The 19605-nt window shown below is 47.0% G+C and overlaps 1 protein-coding gene across 2 annotated transcripts in view; it reads right to left on the reverse strand.

Annotated features, from left to right (window-relative positions):
* Window positions 1-19605, reverse strand: part of LOC146799810 (uncharacterized) — a 146179-nt gene that overhangs the window by 21274 nt on the left and 105300 nt on the right. For both annotated transcript variants that reach the window (XM_085620679.1, XM_085620680.1), the window contains exons 5-6: window positions 16973-17083; window positions 14234-14332 (exon numbers count right to left, since the gene is read on the reverse strand). In XM_085620679.1, the coding sequence (XP_085476805.1) occupies window positions 14234-14332; window positions 16973-17083 (210 nt within the window). The remainder of the gene's footprint in view (window positions 1-14233; window positions 14333-16972; window positions 17084-19605) is intronic.

The following is a 19605-nucleotide window of genomic DNA, read 5'->3' on the forward strand; positions in this document are numbered from 1 at the left end:
GACAATTGCCCGACCTAAACAGTCGGTGGTGTCCAAGACTCAGATCTTTTTACTGAGTCATGTTGATCCTGAATATTTTGGGTAAGGGCACCCAAAGGTCATTCAGAACTGTTGGCAGAATTTGTGTCACCATGTCCCAAAGAGCATGTGTATAAAAGAAAAGGAGGCAGCTTGTGGACCACAGCACAATGCTTGTAGTGTAGTTCCTATATTCCCAATAGGCTCTGCGCATTGGAATAATATACACTATAGATTTGACATAGGACTGAGGTCAGTATGTCTCTATCCAGTATATTAAACTTAATTGTGTGTGTCAGCTAACTGAGAGGTAATTAGAAACTTTCTCGAGTAAACAACCGCATAAACATGACAACTTTGTTTCCCCTAGGACCGGAACAATATCTTCAGAGTCGAGGAAACAATAGATAACTATTTCACTCAGTCAATCGTGCATGCTTCGTTTCTACAGCGTGCACAGAAATAGAGAGAAGGGCGTTTCAATAAAAGGGGTTTATTGAACAGTCTTCTTTCTCATGCAAGAGAGGCGAACTGCTACAATTGTTAGACAGAATGCGAAGTATAATGCGTACAGCGTAAACAGTAATATAAAATAATACTGTAATAGCATTGTCCGTCGCTATGACATATAAAAAATACATACATAAATAACAGGCTAAAATACTCAACTGGTGCTTCTAAAATACGCCTATCCTGGTGAACCTAACCTAGGTCTAGTACGAGGGAAGAAGTAGGTACTGTTTAGCTTAAGTTTAGTTTTGCCAAGAATCTGCCAAAGGTTTCTCTAGGTTCTAATCAGCTCCATACCTTAGAATGAGAGAGGTTGGTATCTCTTTCTCGGGACTCGATTTCCCAACACCCCGCAAGGGGAGTCAGAAACGCTGGAGTTGGATTCTCGGCAGGAGCATGACAGCGTCTAGTCAGTGCGTCAGCTGGAGGGTTGGCTTCCTTCGGCACTTGCTGTAGCGAGCTGCGTCGTGCATGTAGGTAGTCAAACTGCACCGAACCACACCGTGCTTTACCATAGCAAGTGAAGGTATATTTATACCTTGAAGGTGTTTAGGAATGCCAGTATTGACGTAAAAGTCGGGCATATGAACGTCATGAATTAACCCCTAAGGAATAGATGTTCATGCATAATAAATGAGTTCCTGGAGAAATCAGTATCCAAGCAAGGGGAAGTCCCTAACAGCTTAAGAGTCTGGTTTTCCAAGAACTCGTTGTGACGTAGATGAACGGATGGAAGTAGCCATGCCTGTATTTGGGTAGCATGGACTATGCCTAAATAAGGACTGGATTTCTATGCCTATATAAGGGCAATGTGAATTGTAGCTATATAAGGGCATGAATCGGGAAATTCATTCGGAATCTAAAATTGAACACAACAGTAGAGGAGAAAATATACTTGCCAAACTTTTCAGTGGGTTTGAGCTCATGATCAGATGGTTTGTTGGAGAAGTAATAGGAATCACCTTATTTGCAGATATTGGTAACGCCAAGCTTTCAGGTGTAACACCTGTGTTACTTGTCAGGCATGTGTCAAGACAGGAAGTAAATCAAAGGCCCCTTTAATTCCACTTCCAGTGGTTGGGGTTCCCTTTGAAAGGGTAGGGATCGACATTGTTGGTCCTCTTGGCCCCCAAAAAGCTTTAGGCAACAGGTTTATTCTGTTGATAGTGGGTCATGCCACCAGGTATCCTGTGGCAATTCCCATTAGGACTGTCACTGCTCAAGCAGTTGCCAGAGCCCTCTGACCCAGAGGCAAAGTGAGCAAGGGACCCACGTCTGGGCATACCCTGCCAACTTAGGGCGAACAAAGCGATACCAAAGGGGATGATGGACGGAGCGTAAGAGCAAATCAGACACTCACCCCCAGTCAACTGATCTGGGTTTAATCCATCATAATTCTTTAGCTCACTCCACCACCCCAGTTCGGACATGGCCATATGCAAATCAGTCTGACCCTGTGCCTCATGGGAACAGTTCAGCCCGAACTGCCAAGCCAGGTCCTCCCTGGACTGGAAACAAGCATCCTAGGACCGGTTTCGGGCTTTCACCCCTCTTCAGCCAGGATTGCTTGATTCCAGTGGCATGGAGAGCATGGGACCCAGGACTGGACATATCCGTCCCCTCGGGGTGACAAATGCAAAAACAGTTGATGGACAGAATGCAGAACAATGGCATACATTCACCCCGGTACAAAGATCTGGGCCTAAATCCATCGTTTTTTTGCTCACCATGCCATTCCAGTTGGAACCCAGCCATATGCAAATCAGTCTTTACCCAGTGCCTCATGGGAACAGTCCAGCCCGAACTGCCAGGCCAGGTCCTCCCTCGACTGGAAACAAACATCCTAGGACCGGTTTTGCGCTTTCACCCCTCTTCAGCCAGGATAGCTTGATTCCAGTGGCATGGAGAGCACGCGACTCATGTCTGAGCATACCCGTCCCACTCCCACTATCCGCCACCCCTATAGTAGGCCCTATCAATCCTGAGGGCAGGGTGCTTGGTTTACTATGTGAGGGGGTGCTTCTGCCTGAGCAGGACCCTTCTGCAGCAGGAAGAGTCTATTCTCTGCTGCTGTTTGTGGATGCGGTTAAACCATATACTCTTAAGTGCATTATAACCTCGCGGTAAATGCTAACTTTGGAATGACTGCATCAAAACATGTCGTGTTTTGGTGTCAAACAACTTGGAATCATACCCCCACACCAGTAACTGGTGTGGGAGTATGATCCCACCCTTCTAGAGGGGATGACATGTACCCACTGTACTAAACGGTAGAAATCTAAAGGAGCCCTGGCATCAGAAAATGGATGCCACCAGCACAGACACTGGGCTGCCCTCCTGCTGCTGACCGAAACTCGCAGTGGAGGAAGCCCAACAAAAGGCATCCTGTCACAGGGAGGTGTCACCACCTCCCAGACAGGATTTAGTGTATTGGAGCTGGGTGGGTGCACTCCTAAATTCATTCGGAATCTAAAATCGAACACAACAGTAGAGGAGAAAATATACTTGCCAAACTTTTCAGTGGGTTTGAGCTCATGATCAGATGGTTTGTTGGAGAAGTAATAGGAATCACCTTATTTGCAGACATTGGTACCGCCAAGCTTCCAGGTGTGGAGCGCTGTGTGTAAATAAGCCAGGATCACCTGGTGCTGGTCTATAGCGATGATCAACCTGTCGATTCACTGAAGTTCTAGAGCATGGTTATGCTCAATCATCCAAAAGGCTATCCGTGAGGGCTTCAGTGAAATGGAGCAGAGGTTCTGTAGGTGCCTGGCCTGGGTGAAGGACCACTGTGAGGACATAAGGTGGGTAATTGTAAGTCAAGTACTTCTGCTGCCCTAAGCAACACAACAGTGAATCAGGCACTTTCTTCTGTGGCAGGGTCAGGAGGAGAAACCAGGCTTGAGTCTGGGGAAGAGTGCAGGCCACTAGCATCCTGTAGGAGAGTAGGATCTGAACCTTATGTTGTCCCCACGTTTTTAGGTCTCGCCTTGCTATCGCGTAAGCGATCGCAAGGCGAGACTATTGTAAGGGGGCATTTCAAAGTGCTCCCAAAAGCGGATTGCATGGCGAGCACGCGCACAATCACGCGCATCGTGCCGCCATGCAATCCGTTTGGTATCGCACTTCAAAGGATCCGCTCCCCCGCCTGGAATGCGCTCCCCCGCCAAGCGCGCGCGCCACACTCCGCCGGGCTTGTCTTGTTAGTAAAGGGGCACTGTTGCAGTTTTTGTTCCCACATACGCTCCAGGGTAGCCTCGCATGCTGCTGCCGCTGCCGGACTCATGCTGTGCTTGCTAGTCAAGTTGTTAATGTGTTTCTATAACCTCATTAGCATTTCCCATGCTTGCTTTTTGAGTGTTTGGTGTTTTGCAGTATTTTCATTTCGATCTTTTAATGGTGAAAAACCCCCACATGGAGTCATTCCGTGCACGGCTACAGAGCTCCGCCATTGCACCTCACTCCTGACAATGACACACTCTGCTATTCCCGTTTGCGGGTCCGACTCCCAAGCACAGATCGACCACTGCGCCTCAACTCTGCCAGGCAGCACCCCCTTCACTTCTTACACCGGAAGCTCCACGGTAATACAATGCATCTGAGTCGAGGCGTGCAACGCACCCTGCACTTCCCGTCACTGACACGCTCGTGCGCGCTCTGTCAGCGCACCTGCAGCCCGTCCTGTTGCACCTACTGCGGCAGATCCGGCGCGAGGAGTCGCCCCCTCCCTGACCAGCCTCCCCTGCACACAGACCCCCCGCTGCACTTTATGGGCCAGCTGTGCCGGTGACATATTGCCGCAGCGCCATGCCCGGCCGTTGCACGCGGCACGCAGGAGCCCGCGCGCCCATGCACCGCCGCGCGCCCACTCTTTAATGTTGCAATTGTGAGTGATGTCCTCCCCACATCTGTAATTAGGAGGAGAAACAGATGTCAACGGCGTGCTTTAACGCAGAGAGGCCGTTAATGTGCGCGGCACGCACAGAAGTGCTCCAGATTTCACTGGTGGCGTCCCGGTGACTTACTGCAGCCGCCTGCCACCTCTGAGCAAAGCTTGAGTGATTAACAGCGCCTTGCTAGTCAATCTTATGTTATGGTTATTAGTGCAGCGCGCAGACTGGGCTGCGCGAAAGGTGCTTTGTTGATTGGGTTCAATTGGAAGTTTGTGCCTGTTGGTCTGTTCTCGTGTGAGATACGCACGGCGACCACTTCGCTCCAGGTTATTTAAGGACACTGTCTCCAGGCCTTAACTTTTCAGATATAAATCATTGCTTTAAGGTATTTTAGTCAAATTAGTTCAATGGAAGCTAAGCAAAACTACAACACCTAGAATGCAATGGCTGACGCACAGACGTACAGGACTAGAAACCTTGCCCATAATGACCTGGAGGGAAGTGGTCCCCCTTAAGGAGGAGGCAAGGCTGGCAACTTCATAGGGAAAGGTAATGGGGCAGTAGGAGAACACCACCCAGTGGCAGTACCTTGTGACTACATACAGGTCATAGCTGTCTTTTTAGGTTGAGCATTCAAGATCTCTTGTATATACTTTAGTATATACTTATTTATAGATTTATACGTGTATGTACTTTGTGGGCTGTGGAGATCAGCCCTAGGACTTGTCTGCTTCTGCTTAGGGACTTTTTTCTGTTCAACGGCCTCTATTTAACTGTCTTAATAGAAAACGACCAGCAGAGTTCAGTAAAGTACCAGAATTGCTTTCAGCTGAGAGATTTTCTTTTTTTTCTTTTTCTGGCAACTGCTTCTATTTAACTTTCTTGATAGAAAACGATCAGCAAAGGTCAGTAACATACCAGAATCACTTTAGCATTTTCTAGACTTCAGTCCGTAAAAATTGTCTTCCACGAGCACACATAGACAATAATATATTTTTCAAATTTTGTATTTTCAGTGATATGACCACCGAAGGCCCTGATTTTATGTTAAAAACAGAGCTTTGGACTATACCATTTCCCACTGAAAGGCAATATTTATCTCCATGTGTTCCCATACCTGGCGTGTCATTCAGTTTGGTGCTTACTTTCCCTCCACGTTAAAGAACAGTAGATGTTTCAGTATAATATATCATGGTGTTCACCTGCCATGGCTGCTATTGAGTTACAATGAACAATGAATGAAACAAGTATAAGAACAGCCCTCTGCATGGCTGTTGCACTTGCCGAATAGTCCTTTGTTTGATGCCTTATAGAAGGAATTCGGTTCCACCTGTTCCAAAACATTTGTTAATGTTTTAGGGCAGTCTTTGAGTCGGTAATATACATCGGAGGGTTTGCAGTCTAATGTACCACCAAAGGTGATGGGCGGAATGAGTGTAACAAGCCTAACCACTGGCAATTCCTTGCGGTAACATTCCAACACTTAGTTTTTTTCTCACCATGCCATCTCAGTTTGCACCCACCATATGCAAACCAGTCTTGACCCTGCTACAATAGGGACACTCCAAACCAAAGTGCTAGGCCTGGTCCTACCTGAACCGGAACACAAGCAACCCAAGACCAGTTTCACCCCGAATGTGGATCAGCATCTTCTAAAGGACTTCCTCCAGCCCTCTGTCGCTCTCAGGATGGGTGAGAGATGGGTGAGAGTGCAGGACAGGGTCGCTGTCTCAAAATATATCTATTCTAATGGGACCAGTCAGAAGTTGGCCAATTCTATCCATTCAGTGCTAAGTTTCCCACCCCTCTGTCACCAGCTGTCATCGTGGAAAAAAACAAAGGAGATTAGGTCGGCAAAAGGTGTAAACTTGTTTATTGCAAGTGAAATGCAAGATGCAATGAAAAGATTGGGGGATGTGAGTGAAGCTGGAGTGCCTGATGTATGTTCTGGCAGGTTGCAAATTGATGCAAATTTGCCAGGTTGCAAATGGATGTAAATTTGCCAGGTCGCAAATGGATGCAAATTTGCCAGGTCGCAAATGGGTGTAAATTGCCCATCAACTTGTTACGGTCTGTCTGTTAGTTTGAGACGCATCCAATGTACCAATAGGTCAAATCGCAAAATGAGAATTTTGAGAGGAACTAAAAAGCTAGTCCTGGGTAAAATGTATGTCAACCCAGCGTACATCACGTATTTCACATTTTGCTTGTTACGGGACATTTCCAAAAGTAAGCCATTATGCCACGTCACTGAATTACACTTCTGTTTATCACAAAATTATAGCAGAGGAGCAGTGTGAACAACCATAACACAAGTGCAGTAGCGGCTGCTACTGGGCATCAGCAGTGGAGCAGGGCATGTGGGTGTTTTTTTTTTTTTTTTAAAAAGAGAGAAACCACACCAAAAAAAATAGGTCTCGCATTACTGAAAATTGGACCTATTGGTGTTGCATTATTATTTGCAATGCCAAGAGCTCAAACTTTTACTAATGCGAGACCTATTGCATTGCAAATGCTTGTTTTCTGATGTTTACACTGGTTTCTGGCTATAGTCTGGCTGGGACCCTGCTAATCAGGGCCCCAGCCTCTCTGTTCTCTCTAAACTTGGAGTGCATATTAGATGCACTAGTGATTTGATACTGTGGTACCTTATGAGCACCTAGTATATGGTACCTTAGGTACCAAGGGCATAGGTTCTTCACAAGCCTACCAGGGGCTGAAGCATGTATTATGCCATCCCTGGGAAGCAGACTAAATCTGACACCACAAGCCTGCTATTGCAGCCTGGGCGAGGTAGTGTTAGCACTCCTCACTGATATCTAGGTACACTATATCTCTACCTGTGCACACATATAAACCTATCAGTCACCCCTAGGGCAGGCCCTATCAATCCTGAGGGCAGGGTGCTTGGTTTCCATGTGAGGGGGTGCCTCTGCATGAGCAGGGCCCCTCGGCAGCTCTCAGAGTCTATTCTCTGTGGCTGTTTGTGGATGCGGTTAAACCATTTACTCTTAAGTGCATAATAACCTTGCGGTTAATGCTAACTTTGGAATGGCTGCATCAAAACATGTCGTGTTTGGTGTCAAACGCTTTGGAATCATACCCCCACACCAGTAACTGGTGTGGGAATATGACCCCACCCTTCTAGAGGGATAGACATGTACCCACTGTGGAAACACGGTAGGATCCTGAAGAGCCCTGGCATCACAAAATGGATGCCACTGGGCTGCCCTCCTGCTGCTGACCAAAAATCGCAGTGGAGGAGGCCCAACAATAGGTATCCTGTCACAGAGAGGTGTGACCATCTCCCAGACAGGGTTTAGTTTATTGGGGCTGGGTGGGTGCACTTCTAGAGTGCTTTGAAGTCTTGCACTGGGGGAGCAGTAGGCTACTCTGTGCATATGCCAGCTCAAACCGGTTCAGGGGCTACCTGCCCCTGCTCTGGCGTGAAACTGGACAAAGGGAAGTGGGTGTAACTGTCGTGCTCTGGTCCTGTATCCTCGGGGTTGTGTCGAGTCCCGTTTCCTCTGGCTGGGGCGATGCTCAATGGGGACCCACCTCTGAATTGGCCCAAGTCTGGCTCACTTGGCGACACACAGACTTTTGGGGCAATTGGGTAGGGACTGCGGGGAGGGAGACCTGTGAGGGAGACAAGAGAATAATATCAGAATCGGTTATACCTTCCCTTTGTCTAGTGTTAAGATCTAGCCTCCTTACACCCCCTCTGATGTCCCCTTTCCTACCTGCAAAAGAAAAGAAGAGCAACCCAGCACACAGGAGGAGAACGAGTATGATGCCGACAGGCTACGGCTATAACACACAGTCCTGTGTGATCCAATTCCTGTCCAGCCTGGTCTAGGTCTGTTCCTTTCGTTCTTGCCACACCCTCCTGTGTACAGTAACAAAAGAAAGAAAAAACAAACACCAACAAGGCAAAAGACAGGGTACCAATTATCTGGTTGTAGGTTGTCTGCGCTATGTGCCCTGTTCGGTATCAGCGAGAGAAATGATAATAATAACAATAAGGGTCGATGAGTCTTGCACCCAGGGTGAGGTGTGTTACACACTTCACACACACACACTGCGTACTGATTTTGTCGCTGTCTCACTGGATATTTCCACTCTGTTGAGCAGCCTGGGAGTCTTAGCGGAATATGCTCAAGAATGTCTCTACTGCGGCTTACACTAGGTTGTATCTCCTTAATGTCACGTAGGGGAATTTCCCCTCTGAGTAGCATGCATGGTATGTTGCCTTGGTTCTTGGTTCAAATCACTCCACATACACTCACACACCGGGATCATCACGATCGTAATTGGGGATAAGGATCTCTGGCACACGGTTCCACTATCCTCTCATACTCTCCATGTTACCTTCAGTAATTCAAGTTTAATTCGCGGGCGCTACGATCACCCTGCATGAAACCAAACGCAGTTTCAGCCAACAGGGTGAAACTATGCCGCCCAAGCGCCGCTACGGGCACCTACGCTTCCCCGCATGAGACCGTGAGAGTCACCGGTCTCCACCAACGGGGGAGTCTGATATTACTAGAGGAATTTCCGGGTGTCCGGAAAGGCGAGTCTAAGGTTGCGTCACACCTATGCACCCGGCTTCCCTGGGTGAGGTAACTCGTGCACTCCGGTGCCCAAGTTTGTGTTGGCCCTCGAAGTACTTACCTTGTAAGTGGCTTGCTTGTTGACTTCCTCGAAGACCCCTAAAACTTTAAAATACAAACCGCGACTTGCTCCATTGAAACCAATAGGGAACCTGCGGCTGTGTTTAGACACTGCACGCGTCTCCCGTGAGCTTGTTACTTACCTGCTAACACTGCAGTAGTGAAGCCCCAGCGATTCCCCAGGCCCTAGGCCTTGTCATTCTGCAAGTCGACTTTGTTAACCCATTTTTTTAGTATATGGTCTGGTACGCCCCTAGGGTTCCAGCCATATTTGTGCTGAATTTATTGAGAACTTTTGACATTTGAATGTGTACCTGGCTTCTAATCTCATAAAGAGATTAGTAGAGTGTGTCTAGGAATAAATACATATATATTTGATATATATACCTGTGTGGTGTCCTTTAATTTGGTAATTCAAGAGATTATAAGGTAAAACAAGCTGCTTTACATTCCTCAGAGACTTAGCCTGAAGGCTGCTCTCCACAGCTACCACTAGGATAGCTTTCTTTAAAAGGTTGTCTTAAACCTATCTACCATAAGAGTCGAATTGGACTGGTGCAAGGTGGCCACTATAACTAGTGACCAGCATATGCCAGGCCAACTTCTCACAACAGGAGACACATGCAGTGTGAGAACACAGATGCGGATCCCAATAGACTTCAATGGAGCAAGTCGCGGTTGGAATTTTAAAGTTGTAGGGTACTCCGGGAGAGTCTACAAGCAAGTCACTTACAGGGTAAGTAGTTCTAGAGCAAACACACACAGGAGCATCGGAGTGCACAAGTTACCTCACCCAGGGAAGCCGGGTGCATAGGTGTCTTTTGGTGTCGGGTCGTGGCGTCGTTTTCAATGGGAGCCAAAGAAGACTTGCTGCTTGTGAAGACAGGAGAAGTGTCCGGTGGAATCCAAGGATGGATTCTGAAGAAAGAAGACCTGAAAGCAGAGGAGACAGTGTTCAAAGTCACTTGCCAGTGACCCAGACCCAGGAAGTTGGATGCCCACAGTCGTCGGGTGATTTCAGGTGATCACGGGTGCCACGAGGTCAAGGAGACGTCTACGATGATGACCAGGAGCTGGATTCGGCGTCTCCCACGAAGTATGCAGCTTACTGAGGTGTCGGCAACCGGATTGGAGCCAACAAGCCTTGGCAACAGCAAGTCTCGTGGAAAGTGAAGAAAGTCAGCGGTGCAGACCAGCAAGGTCTGAGGGACTCACCCAGCAAAGGTAAGTCAGGGCAGGACTGGAGCAACCCGGGGAGCCCTTTGGTTCTGTAGAAAAGTCTTCAGGAGACCCACAAGCCAACTGGCAAGAAATCGCGAAGATGCCTCGTGAGGATTCACTTCACAGGAGCCCACGGTCACTTGGGACGAGGTAGGCCTCTGATCTTCGGTGGAAATCGTGCTGGAGGCTTGGACCACACATGGTTCAATGCACAAGTTCGTAGAATGTCGTGAAGGGTTTGCACTCGACAATAGTGCACGGTACCCGGGTATTGCTGTTTCTCGTCACTCGTGGGGTCCACTTGCCTCAGCTTCGCTGGGGACTCACGATGGCCTTGGAGAAGTCAGGAAATCCACTTCCGCGACTGCAGGGACTTCGGACTCGGGCGGGAAAGTTTGCGACCGTTGATTCAAAGTTTTGGTGCCCGCCAAGCAGGGGAGTCCCTCCTGGACTCCAAGGGAGATTCTTCAGTCTTCCAAAGGTAGTGGAACGTCGAAGGTCCAGGATTCTTCTTTAGAGCATCATCCAGGGATAAACTTGCAATGGCAAGGGTTCCCTAACTTATACTACAAGGAAGGGAGGGACTAGCTCTATAACCCCTCCTATGGGAGGGTCAGGGGAGTGGGTGGTTACACCCACTTCCCTTTATCCAGTTTCGCGCCAGAGCAGGGGCAGGTAGCCCCTGAACCGGTTTGAGCTGGCATATGCACAGAGGAGCCTACTACTCCCCCTGTGCAGGACTTCAAAGCACTCTAGAGAGTGCACCCACCTAGCCCCAATACACTAAATCCTGTCTGGAAGGTGTTGACACCTCCCTGTGACAGGATGCCTATTGTTGGGCCTCCTCCACTGCGAGTTTCAGTCAGCAGCAGGAGGGCAGCCCAGTGTCTGTGCTGGTGGCATCCGTTTTGTGATGCCAGGGCTCTTTCAGGATTCTACCGTGTTTCCACAGTAGGTACATGTCTTCCCCTCTGGAAGGGTGGGATCATACTCCCACACCAGTTACTGGTGTGGGGGTATGATTCCAAAGCGTTTGACACCAAACGCGACATGTTTTGATGCAGCCATCCCAGATTTAGCATTTACCGCGAGGTTATAATGCACTTAAGAGTATATGGTTTAACCGCATCCACAAACGGCCACAGAGAATAGACTGTGGGGGCTGCAGAGGGGCCCTGCTCAGGCAGAGGCACCCCCTCACATGTAAACTAAGCACCCTGCCCTCAGGATTGATAGGGCCTGCCTTGGGGGTGACTGATAGCTTATATGTGTGTGTAAGGTGAGATATAGGGAACCTATATCTCAGTGAGGAGTGCTACCAATACCTCACCCAGGCTGCAGTAGCAGGACTGTGGTGTCAGATTTAGTTTGCTTCCCAGGGGTGGCATAATACATGCTTCAGCCCCTGGTAGGCCTGTGAAGTAACTATGCCCTTGGTACCTAAGGTACCATATACTAGGGGCTCATAAGGTACCACAGTATGCAATCACTAGTGCATCTAATATGCACACCATGTCATTTAAGGGAGTAAGCAGATAGGCTTGGGTCCTGGATAGCAGGATCCCAGCCAGACTAGTCAAAAATCATTCAAACACCAGGAAAAAAGTGGGGGCAACCATGCAGTCAGATTCCACCTTCCTACAGCTGGGTTCAAACTGGAAGGGCATGGTGAGCAAAAAAACACATGGATTTAGGCCCAGATCTATGTACTGGGGTGAATGTATGACATTGTTCTGCATTCTGTTCATCAACTGTTGTTTTTGCAACTAATGCAGAAACGGCAAAACAGGGCAAGATGTGACAGCCGCTAAGGAGATCCAACTTATGCTCTAACCTTGAGCCAGGCCCAGATCGGGCGTGAGATGGTCGTCAATACAGAAATCAGCCAGGGAACATGAAAAGGCGATCTTCCTGAACCCCACACAGCTTCACAGAATGCAAAGAGGTAAGAGCCACACTGCTTACACAAACCTCGCAACCGGATTGTCTTCCTGTGGATTTTCAAGCATCACTCTTTTGTAAGCCATTTTTTAGCTTTTTATTTCCCCATCTTCACCCAGGAATGCCACAGAAAAACTGAAGATCTTAGAACCCTTCACACGAACTACAATGTGCATGCATGGTGCAAACCCAGCTCAGGTTTAACAAATGGCAGAACAAGAAGCAAGATCTCTGGGATACAGCAAAGGACTGTTACTACAGGGCAGGTAATAAAGAGGTGCCTTTCATGTGGGGTGGATGAGATATGTATTCAGTTTTTTCCGGAATTGCGGGGGTAGGGCTCTTCAGATAAGGATATTGTCACTGAACCTGGGTGCATAGCTAAAGTAGGCTTCCTTCTGGTCTTGTTCTTCTTGCTTTTCTTATACTCCAGTTTGGTGATCTTCTGGCCCCTGGTGTAGTGTTTTCCCTCCACGAGGCTAGCTTATCGACAAGGCATATGGCAGTGTCATTTGTGATGGTCTTTTAGGTGATGCAGTTTGTCTTCAAGATGATGCAAGCTTGAAGGGGCAGCCAATGTACAGACATCATTTTAGAATGATGTGGTCAAACCTGTTGAGGGCATCCCGCATCCTGCAGCTTATTTCTTCAGATGCTATCAACAGGTTTGACCACATCATTCTAAAATTAGAATCAGGGAAGTTAATGAACAGAGCATTGCTTCTTTCCTGGTGGCAAATAATCAAGGTGTGCAATGTTCAAAAAGTCAGTTTTGGTTTGCTTAATGATGAATTGTTTGAAGGAGAGGTCTATTTACATGGTTCAACTGGGTGATTTTGTTGTTGGCTGTAAGCTGAATATGTCTAGGTTTATGTTGGATATCCAAAGTTAAATCTTTGGTTGTTTGGTGCTGTTTTCAAGCAGGAGGTACCTAATCTTTGTCAGGCTGAGCTTTAGGTGTTTGACATGATGTTCTGGTTTAGCCCAGTATTGAAGAATAAATGTGACCAAATCCTAAAAAAAAGAAACTGAATTTTTAATTGAAAAAGAGATCTGATCTGAGGCCTCCGAAAACAGGCATGCACATCAGGATTTAAAATAGCTCCTGGCAAGAAACAAGGGCAACGGCAGAGAAAAAGCACGTTTGATGACAGAACACGCAGTAGAGGAATTCCAGGTTCACACTTGGAATATTTATGAAAGTCACAGAAAGGAAAACAAGCAATTATTCGTATAATTTTCATGCTTCCTGGTTTAGAGATTGACAGATGGTATACTCCATCACAAACGCGGCAGAAATCACATCCGCTATACAACATGTGCATTATATCTTTTGGCAATTGTAATACGACAGATGGGAAGTCCGTCACATTTCTGACGGATATTCCATCAGCGAAACTCTACATCAGTCGCATAGTCTGAAGGTGCCCAGGAATATATTTCTATTCACAAATAGCTATGTTTGCAAAACTCCTTGATTTCCACAAAAAGGGAGCCTATGCAGGGGGTGTTTTCAGAGGAAAACACGGACACCGCAATGACTCGATCCAATCTACTTCTCACTGTCAGTCACCTACACTGATAATAAAGACATTATGGGCAAAGTCAGAGTCAAAGTGCCAGCAGAACACAAGAATGAGTGGACCAAGACATCAGAGGGTGCGTAAAAGTATAAGCTTCTCTCCAAAGGGGTCTTAAAATAAAGAACATGGTCTGGAATGGAAACATCCATTCTCTATAACCTTTCAGGTCTGGCTCCCATTCCTGGAGATTAATCAATAAACTTTTTCCTTCAAGTGTGGTCCTTGCAAACAGGTGGATGGGGGGGGGGGCTCAAACAAAATCATCAGAATACAGAACAGTGCTGATGCAGAGGCCCCTTAGGGATAGAAACATATTTAAGAAACTAGAAAACCTATTCTACAGTGAATGTAGAGTGAACCCTCTCATATTAACAGCTAATCAATATTAACTCACCGGAGGGACTTGCTGTCCGTTTTACTCTTCTTCTGTCCTTATGGTCCGGGTGATAGAACTCCGCTTCATTTTTTATACGGAATGAAACAACCTCATATCCTGCAAGAAAAATAAATAAATACAATGTTGTCCCACAAGTAAACAATACTGCGTCAACCACAGCCCAGAACACTTGGAATAATACTGACCCTGAGGGCAGTGGCTGTTCCTCAACAGGCGTCATATAGCAAGAGGCTGTAGGCCAGGGGCAACGTTGCATTGGGGGGACAAGAAATTAAGAATTTTCAACATGTATGAGGAGTCTCGCACCTATTTAGGAGGCATGTAGAAGTTTTATATTTTTAAGTAAGTAGGGAAGCAGCGAGAGGAAAATCAGCAGTAGGTTTCTCATTTATCGCTACTGCAGGGGCTAAAATGAACCATATTTTCAATGCAATTTTCTCATATAGTCTTTAAGTCATGCAAGCCACTGGCACGAAACTCAAGTGTTTTCCAATTTCGTTCACTAGTTGGTGACACTGCTTAAATCTGAACAAGAGTTTAGGGCAAGTGGACTCAAACCCCTTTATAAAAACAGAAGAATAACAGCAAAGGAAGGCTGCAGATTCTCCTTTTCTGCTGAAGCAAATGCCCAAAGGGACTAGAGAGACTTCACCTTTTAAAAGACGGCCCAGAAAAGAGGATCGGTGGCCCACAAGTTTTTATAGAATTTTCTTCTCAGGTCAGAAAGCTGGAGGTGGCTACGGCTGCAGATTATCCTTATTCTTATTAATACAGAAAGCAGAAGGGCCTTCTTAGGACAGAAGGCTTTGAACTCAAGGGCCAGAAGGAACTATAGGTTATTCTGCAACCTAGGGCAGATGGCTTGTAAGAGACTAGAAATTATTAAATGCTTTTGCTTCGGGCAGAAGGCTCAAGAGGGGCTATAGATTATTTTTCTCCTTCTTAGGCAATAAGTCCATAAGAGCAACAATGGATTCTTCTTTCTCAGGGCAAATGGTTGAAGGGGGACAACAGAATATTCTCCGCCTTAGGACAGAAGGCCTCTAAGAGGCTACAGAACATTTTGCTTCTTCTTAGGATTGAAAGACCAAAAGGGACTATGGATTTGCTTTCTCCTTAAGACAGAAGGCTCAGGAGACACTACAGATACTTTCTCTCATTCCCATGACGGAAGGCCTGGAGGGACTGTAGATTCTTCCTCTCTCTTCTGGCAGAATACCAAAAAGGACTGTCGATTCTTCTCCTCCTTCTAGGTAAAGACAGCCCATGAGGAATGCAGATGTTGTATTTTCTCCTTCTTAAGAAAGGCACAGGAGAGACTATACATTTTTCTCCTCCTTCGGGGAGAATGCCTAAATGGATTATAGACTCTTTAGCCTCCTCTTAGGACAGAAGACCATAAAGCGACTACAAAGTTTTATCCATTTGAGGACAGTAGGCCCAGGAGGGCCATTCAGGACAAAAAGCTCTGTCTGTAAGTTCCAGTTGGGACTATAGATGAACCTCAGTCTAAGTGCAAAAGGTCCAAGAGGGCCGCTCAGGACAGATGGCAGGACAGATGGCTCTGGTTGTAAGATCCAGTTGGGACTATAGATGAGCCTCGGCCTCAGCGCAGAAGGTCCAGGAGGACCGCTCAGGACAGAAGGCTCTGGTTGTAAGCTCAAGTTGGGACTATAGATGAGCCTCGGCCTGAGTGCAGAAGGTCCAGGAGGGCTGCTCAGGACAGACGGCTCTGGCTGAAAGATCCAGTTGGGACTATAGATGACCCTCAGCGCAGAAGGTCCAAGAGAGATGCGCAGGTCAGATGGCTCTGGCTGTAAGTTCCAGTTGGGACTACAGATGAGCCTCAGTGCAGAAGGTCCAGGAGCGCCGCTCCGGACGGAAGGCTCTGGCTGTAAGTTCCAGTTGGGACTATAGATGACCCTTGGGCTCAGTGCAGAAGGTCCAAGAGGGCCAGTCCGGACAGAAGGCTCTGGCTGTAAGTTCCAGTTGGGACTATAGATTAACCTTGGCCTCAGCGCAAAAGGTCCAGGAGGGCCGCTCAGTATAGAAGGCTCTGTCTGCTAGTTCCAGTTGGGATTATAGATGAGCCTCGGCCTCAGCGTAGAAGGCCCAGGGGGGTCACTCAAGACAGATCGCTCTGGCCGTAAGTTCCAGTTGGGACTATAGATGAGCCTCAGCCTCAGCGCAGAAGGTCCAGGAGGGCCGCTCAGGATAGAAGGCTCTGTCTGCAAGTTCCAGTTGGGATTATAGATGAGCCTCGGCCTCAGCGCAGAAGGTCCAGGAGGGCCGCTAAGTACAGAAGGTTCTGTCTGTAAGTTCCAGTTGGGACTATAGATGAGCCTTGGCCTCAAGGCCGAAGGTCCCGTAGAAACTACAGATTCTCCTCATTCTTAGAATACAAGTTCCAGGAGGGACTGGAGAGTATCTTCCTTCTGAGGAGGATAGACTCAGAAGCAAATAGAGAGTTGTATTTTCATTCTGAGGACAGAAGGGGGCACTACAGAGACTCCTTCACTCACCAGTTATATACAGTGTACATGGTACAATTGGTGCATGCAATCTGAAGTCCAAGCAATGTGACGAGGCGAGTCAAGGCCACTCCTTGAATTTATGTGAGCTGGGAAGGGATAACTCAGCATCCATAACCTTTAAAACTCCTGGTATACCTAAAGGCTTCTGGAAAGGGATTACGCTAAATGTCAGCGCTGTAACAGAGAGGTGCTGGTAACCTACCCGAGCTATGGTCAATGCTGTTCTCTCCGAGTTCTGCACCGAAATCATCAATCAATATGGAAACCGGCTCTTCTTTTCTCAAACACATGTCTGCATTGAGAAATGGGAACCCTGTGAAATAAGTCAAAAACATGTTCAGAGAAAGTAAATAATTGTAAATATTGCAAATGTACACTTTTGAGCCAACAATATTCTTGAACAAGAGATGGCCTCTTCTGACCTTCTTTAAGTGTTTAGTTGTAAGGAAAATGTATAATTCCAGGGGTGTTAGACATGATAACATAAAATTCATTTGCAGGGGGCTTCGATACCCCAATTCTATTGTGTGCCCTTTGCTGAGGTTCTAGGTACTGAACCTGAAAACAGACGGGAAATCACCATGATTATGAAAGATTGGAGACAACCTCCGCAGTTCCTCTCGCCTCTCTTCCACCCTCAGTCCTATAATTGGTGGGAGACAACTTTTATTTTGACACAGGATGTTAATTCACCCAGAGTCAACCGAAATCCATGATACCTCATACCTAAAACAATGTTAGATTGACTTCTGGGGAATACAGGTGCACCTGACCAAACCTACCAGCGAGCAGAGGTCCAGTGACAGGACAGACTGTAAAAGGTAAGAAGGTTTTGTGAGCACTCTTCAGAGTGCTCAGACAAACAAGGTGTAGAAAGGGACAAAGGCAGCTGAAGACTTTGGGGCAGACCGTAAAAGGAGGATGGCGCCTAGATCCCACAAGGGCGATGGTCTTCCACAGTATTTCACGAGAAGAAGCAGATTTGAACACCTGACTTAGGGGTAATTATGGCATTTATTCCAAACTGATTTGGAGGAAGGCACTTTGAAATGCTGGAGACGGTAACAATGCAGTGCATGAACATCACTAGTGAAATGCTAACAAACCAGTGGTAAAAATGATTCCGGTGACGAATGGGATTAGATGTGACAAGAAGCTGACAGTGTGAATCGTATACGACAGCTGATTGCTTGCCAGGCTTGCCGAGAAGAGAACCAGAGGCTTAGAAAAGAGTTAAGACTGTTTTTGGGGCGCAGTCAGTAATGCAGTAACTCATGGCAGGGAAAATGCAGACTGGACCCACAATGGAACATAAAAACTTCCTGGATGTCCGCCTTTCTTTATTTTTTTATTCAGACAAAACAAACTTCTGCTATCAGAGTTTGCTGCATCGGGTTGCTGAGCACGTGCTATAATCATGGCGCCCACACAGCAAACATTCAATTCTGAAAATAGAGCTGCTGTGGCAGAAGAACCTTTACAGCTCACAGATGCCACCCACAGAGGCGGGGACCGCTAAACAGCGTGGATCGCCCCCATAAGGGAGCAGGACCTCCGCCTCCCCGGCAGATTAGCGGAACCTTTAAATGTGGCTTTAAATTGGATTTGCAGGCCAGAGAGTCACTCATAGAGAGGACAAGGCACACCTTGGACCGGAGAAAAATGGCACAATCAAACAATCCAGATATTTCCGTTTCTCACTGTTGTCAAAGGTGTTGGAGGCAGCAGATATAGAAAATATAGACCCAAACATGGGGTCTTATAACAACTGTTACAGGATCCTGGAAACCACACATTCTATGACAGAGAGAAATTAAAGGAGAAAGGCTGATGCTAGGGAGAAAAACGGCTTTTCTGTTGCAATGATGCAATCTCTGGGGGCAGAAACACAGCACATGTTGAACAACATGCCTCTGGGCGTTTCAAAAGAAATGGAGACATGAAGAAATATGTTTGACGAAGCAGTTGTAAGTTTGTGGACCACTTTGAGAAATATATAAATAAAGGAATGGGAGATACACTGACTTTATACCAAACATGAAGGTGCTAAGAATTCAGCGGTTAAATATATGAGATTCAGGGTCATTGGCAAACAGCTGTAATTATTAACAATTCCTAGGCTGAGCCATGACACAAGCCCCAATGAGAGGTAAAATAAACTGGTTTATGGAGATTTTTTAATGTAACGAAGAGGTGTCAAGAGGCAAACCAATTTAACAATTAGCCAGCTAGGACAAAAAGATAAATGAAAAGAAAGTTGGATTAGCATATAGTGTACAACCAAGTCAACAGTAGGGTGAAGGAGCGGCATGGCCATCCGGCTACGATGGTCGACACATATCAGCTGAGGTCAACATGGTGCCTTATGATTCTGCAAACATCCTGGCTGTCTTCCGAAGAGGCTCCTAAAACAGAGGTGAACACGGTAAGCGCATCCTATGCCTCTTAAATATGCTCATCCTTCGCCTTCAATGTAGCAATCTGTGCAATACACAGTATTAAGACCGACACCATACTTGAGTGCAGGCACAAAGGGAGAGGCTCATCCCCTTGTGGAGTTGGGCACCCCTGCCCTCCAGCATGCTATGGAGGTGCCTTGGGTTGCTGGGTGAGGACTGGCCAAGTTGCTGTTACCCCAGCCCCCCATCCTGCTGGGATGAAAAAGGGGGGACACCAGCAGCGAGCAAACGCATTCCTAAGCTTAGAGGCTGCACTGGAAAAGGTGGTGCTTGTAGATGGAGGAGAAGTCGCTGCCACATCAGCCTGGCATAAGACACTGATTTCTAGCAGTAAGGAGCCTGAAGCAAACTCCAGAGAACCCTGGGAGAAAGGACC

Source organism: Triturus cristatus, chromosome 8 (genome assembly GCF_964204655.1).
Source record: "Triturus cristatus chromosome 8, aTriCri1.1, whole genome shotgun sequence".
In the NCBI taxonomy this organism is placed as follows: domain Eukaryota; kingdom Metazoa; phylum Chordata; class Amphibia; order Caudata; family Salamandridae; genus Triturus; species Triturus cristatus.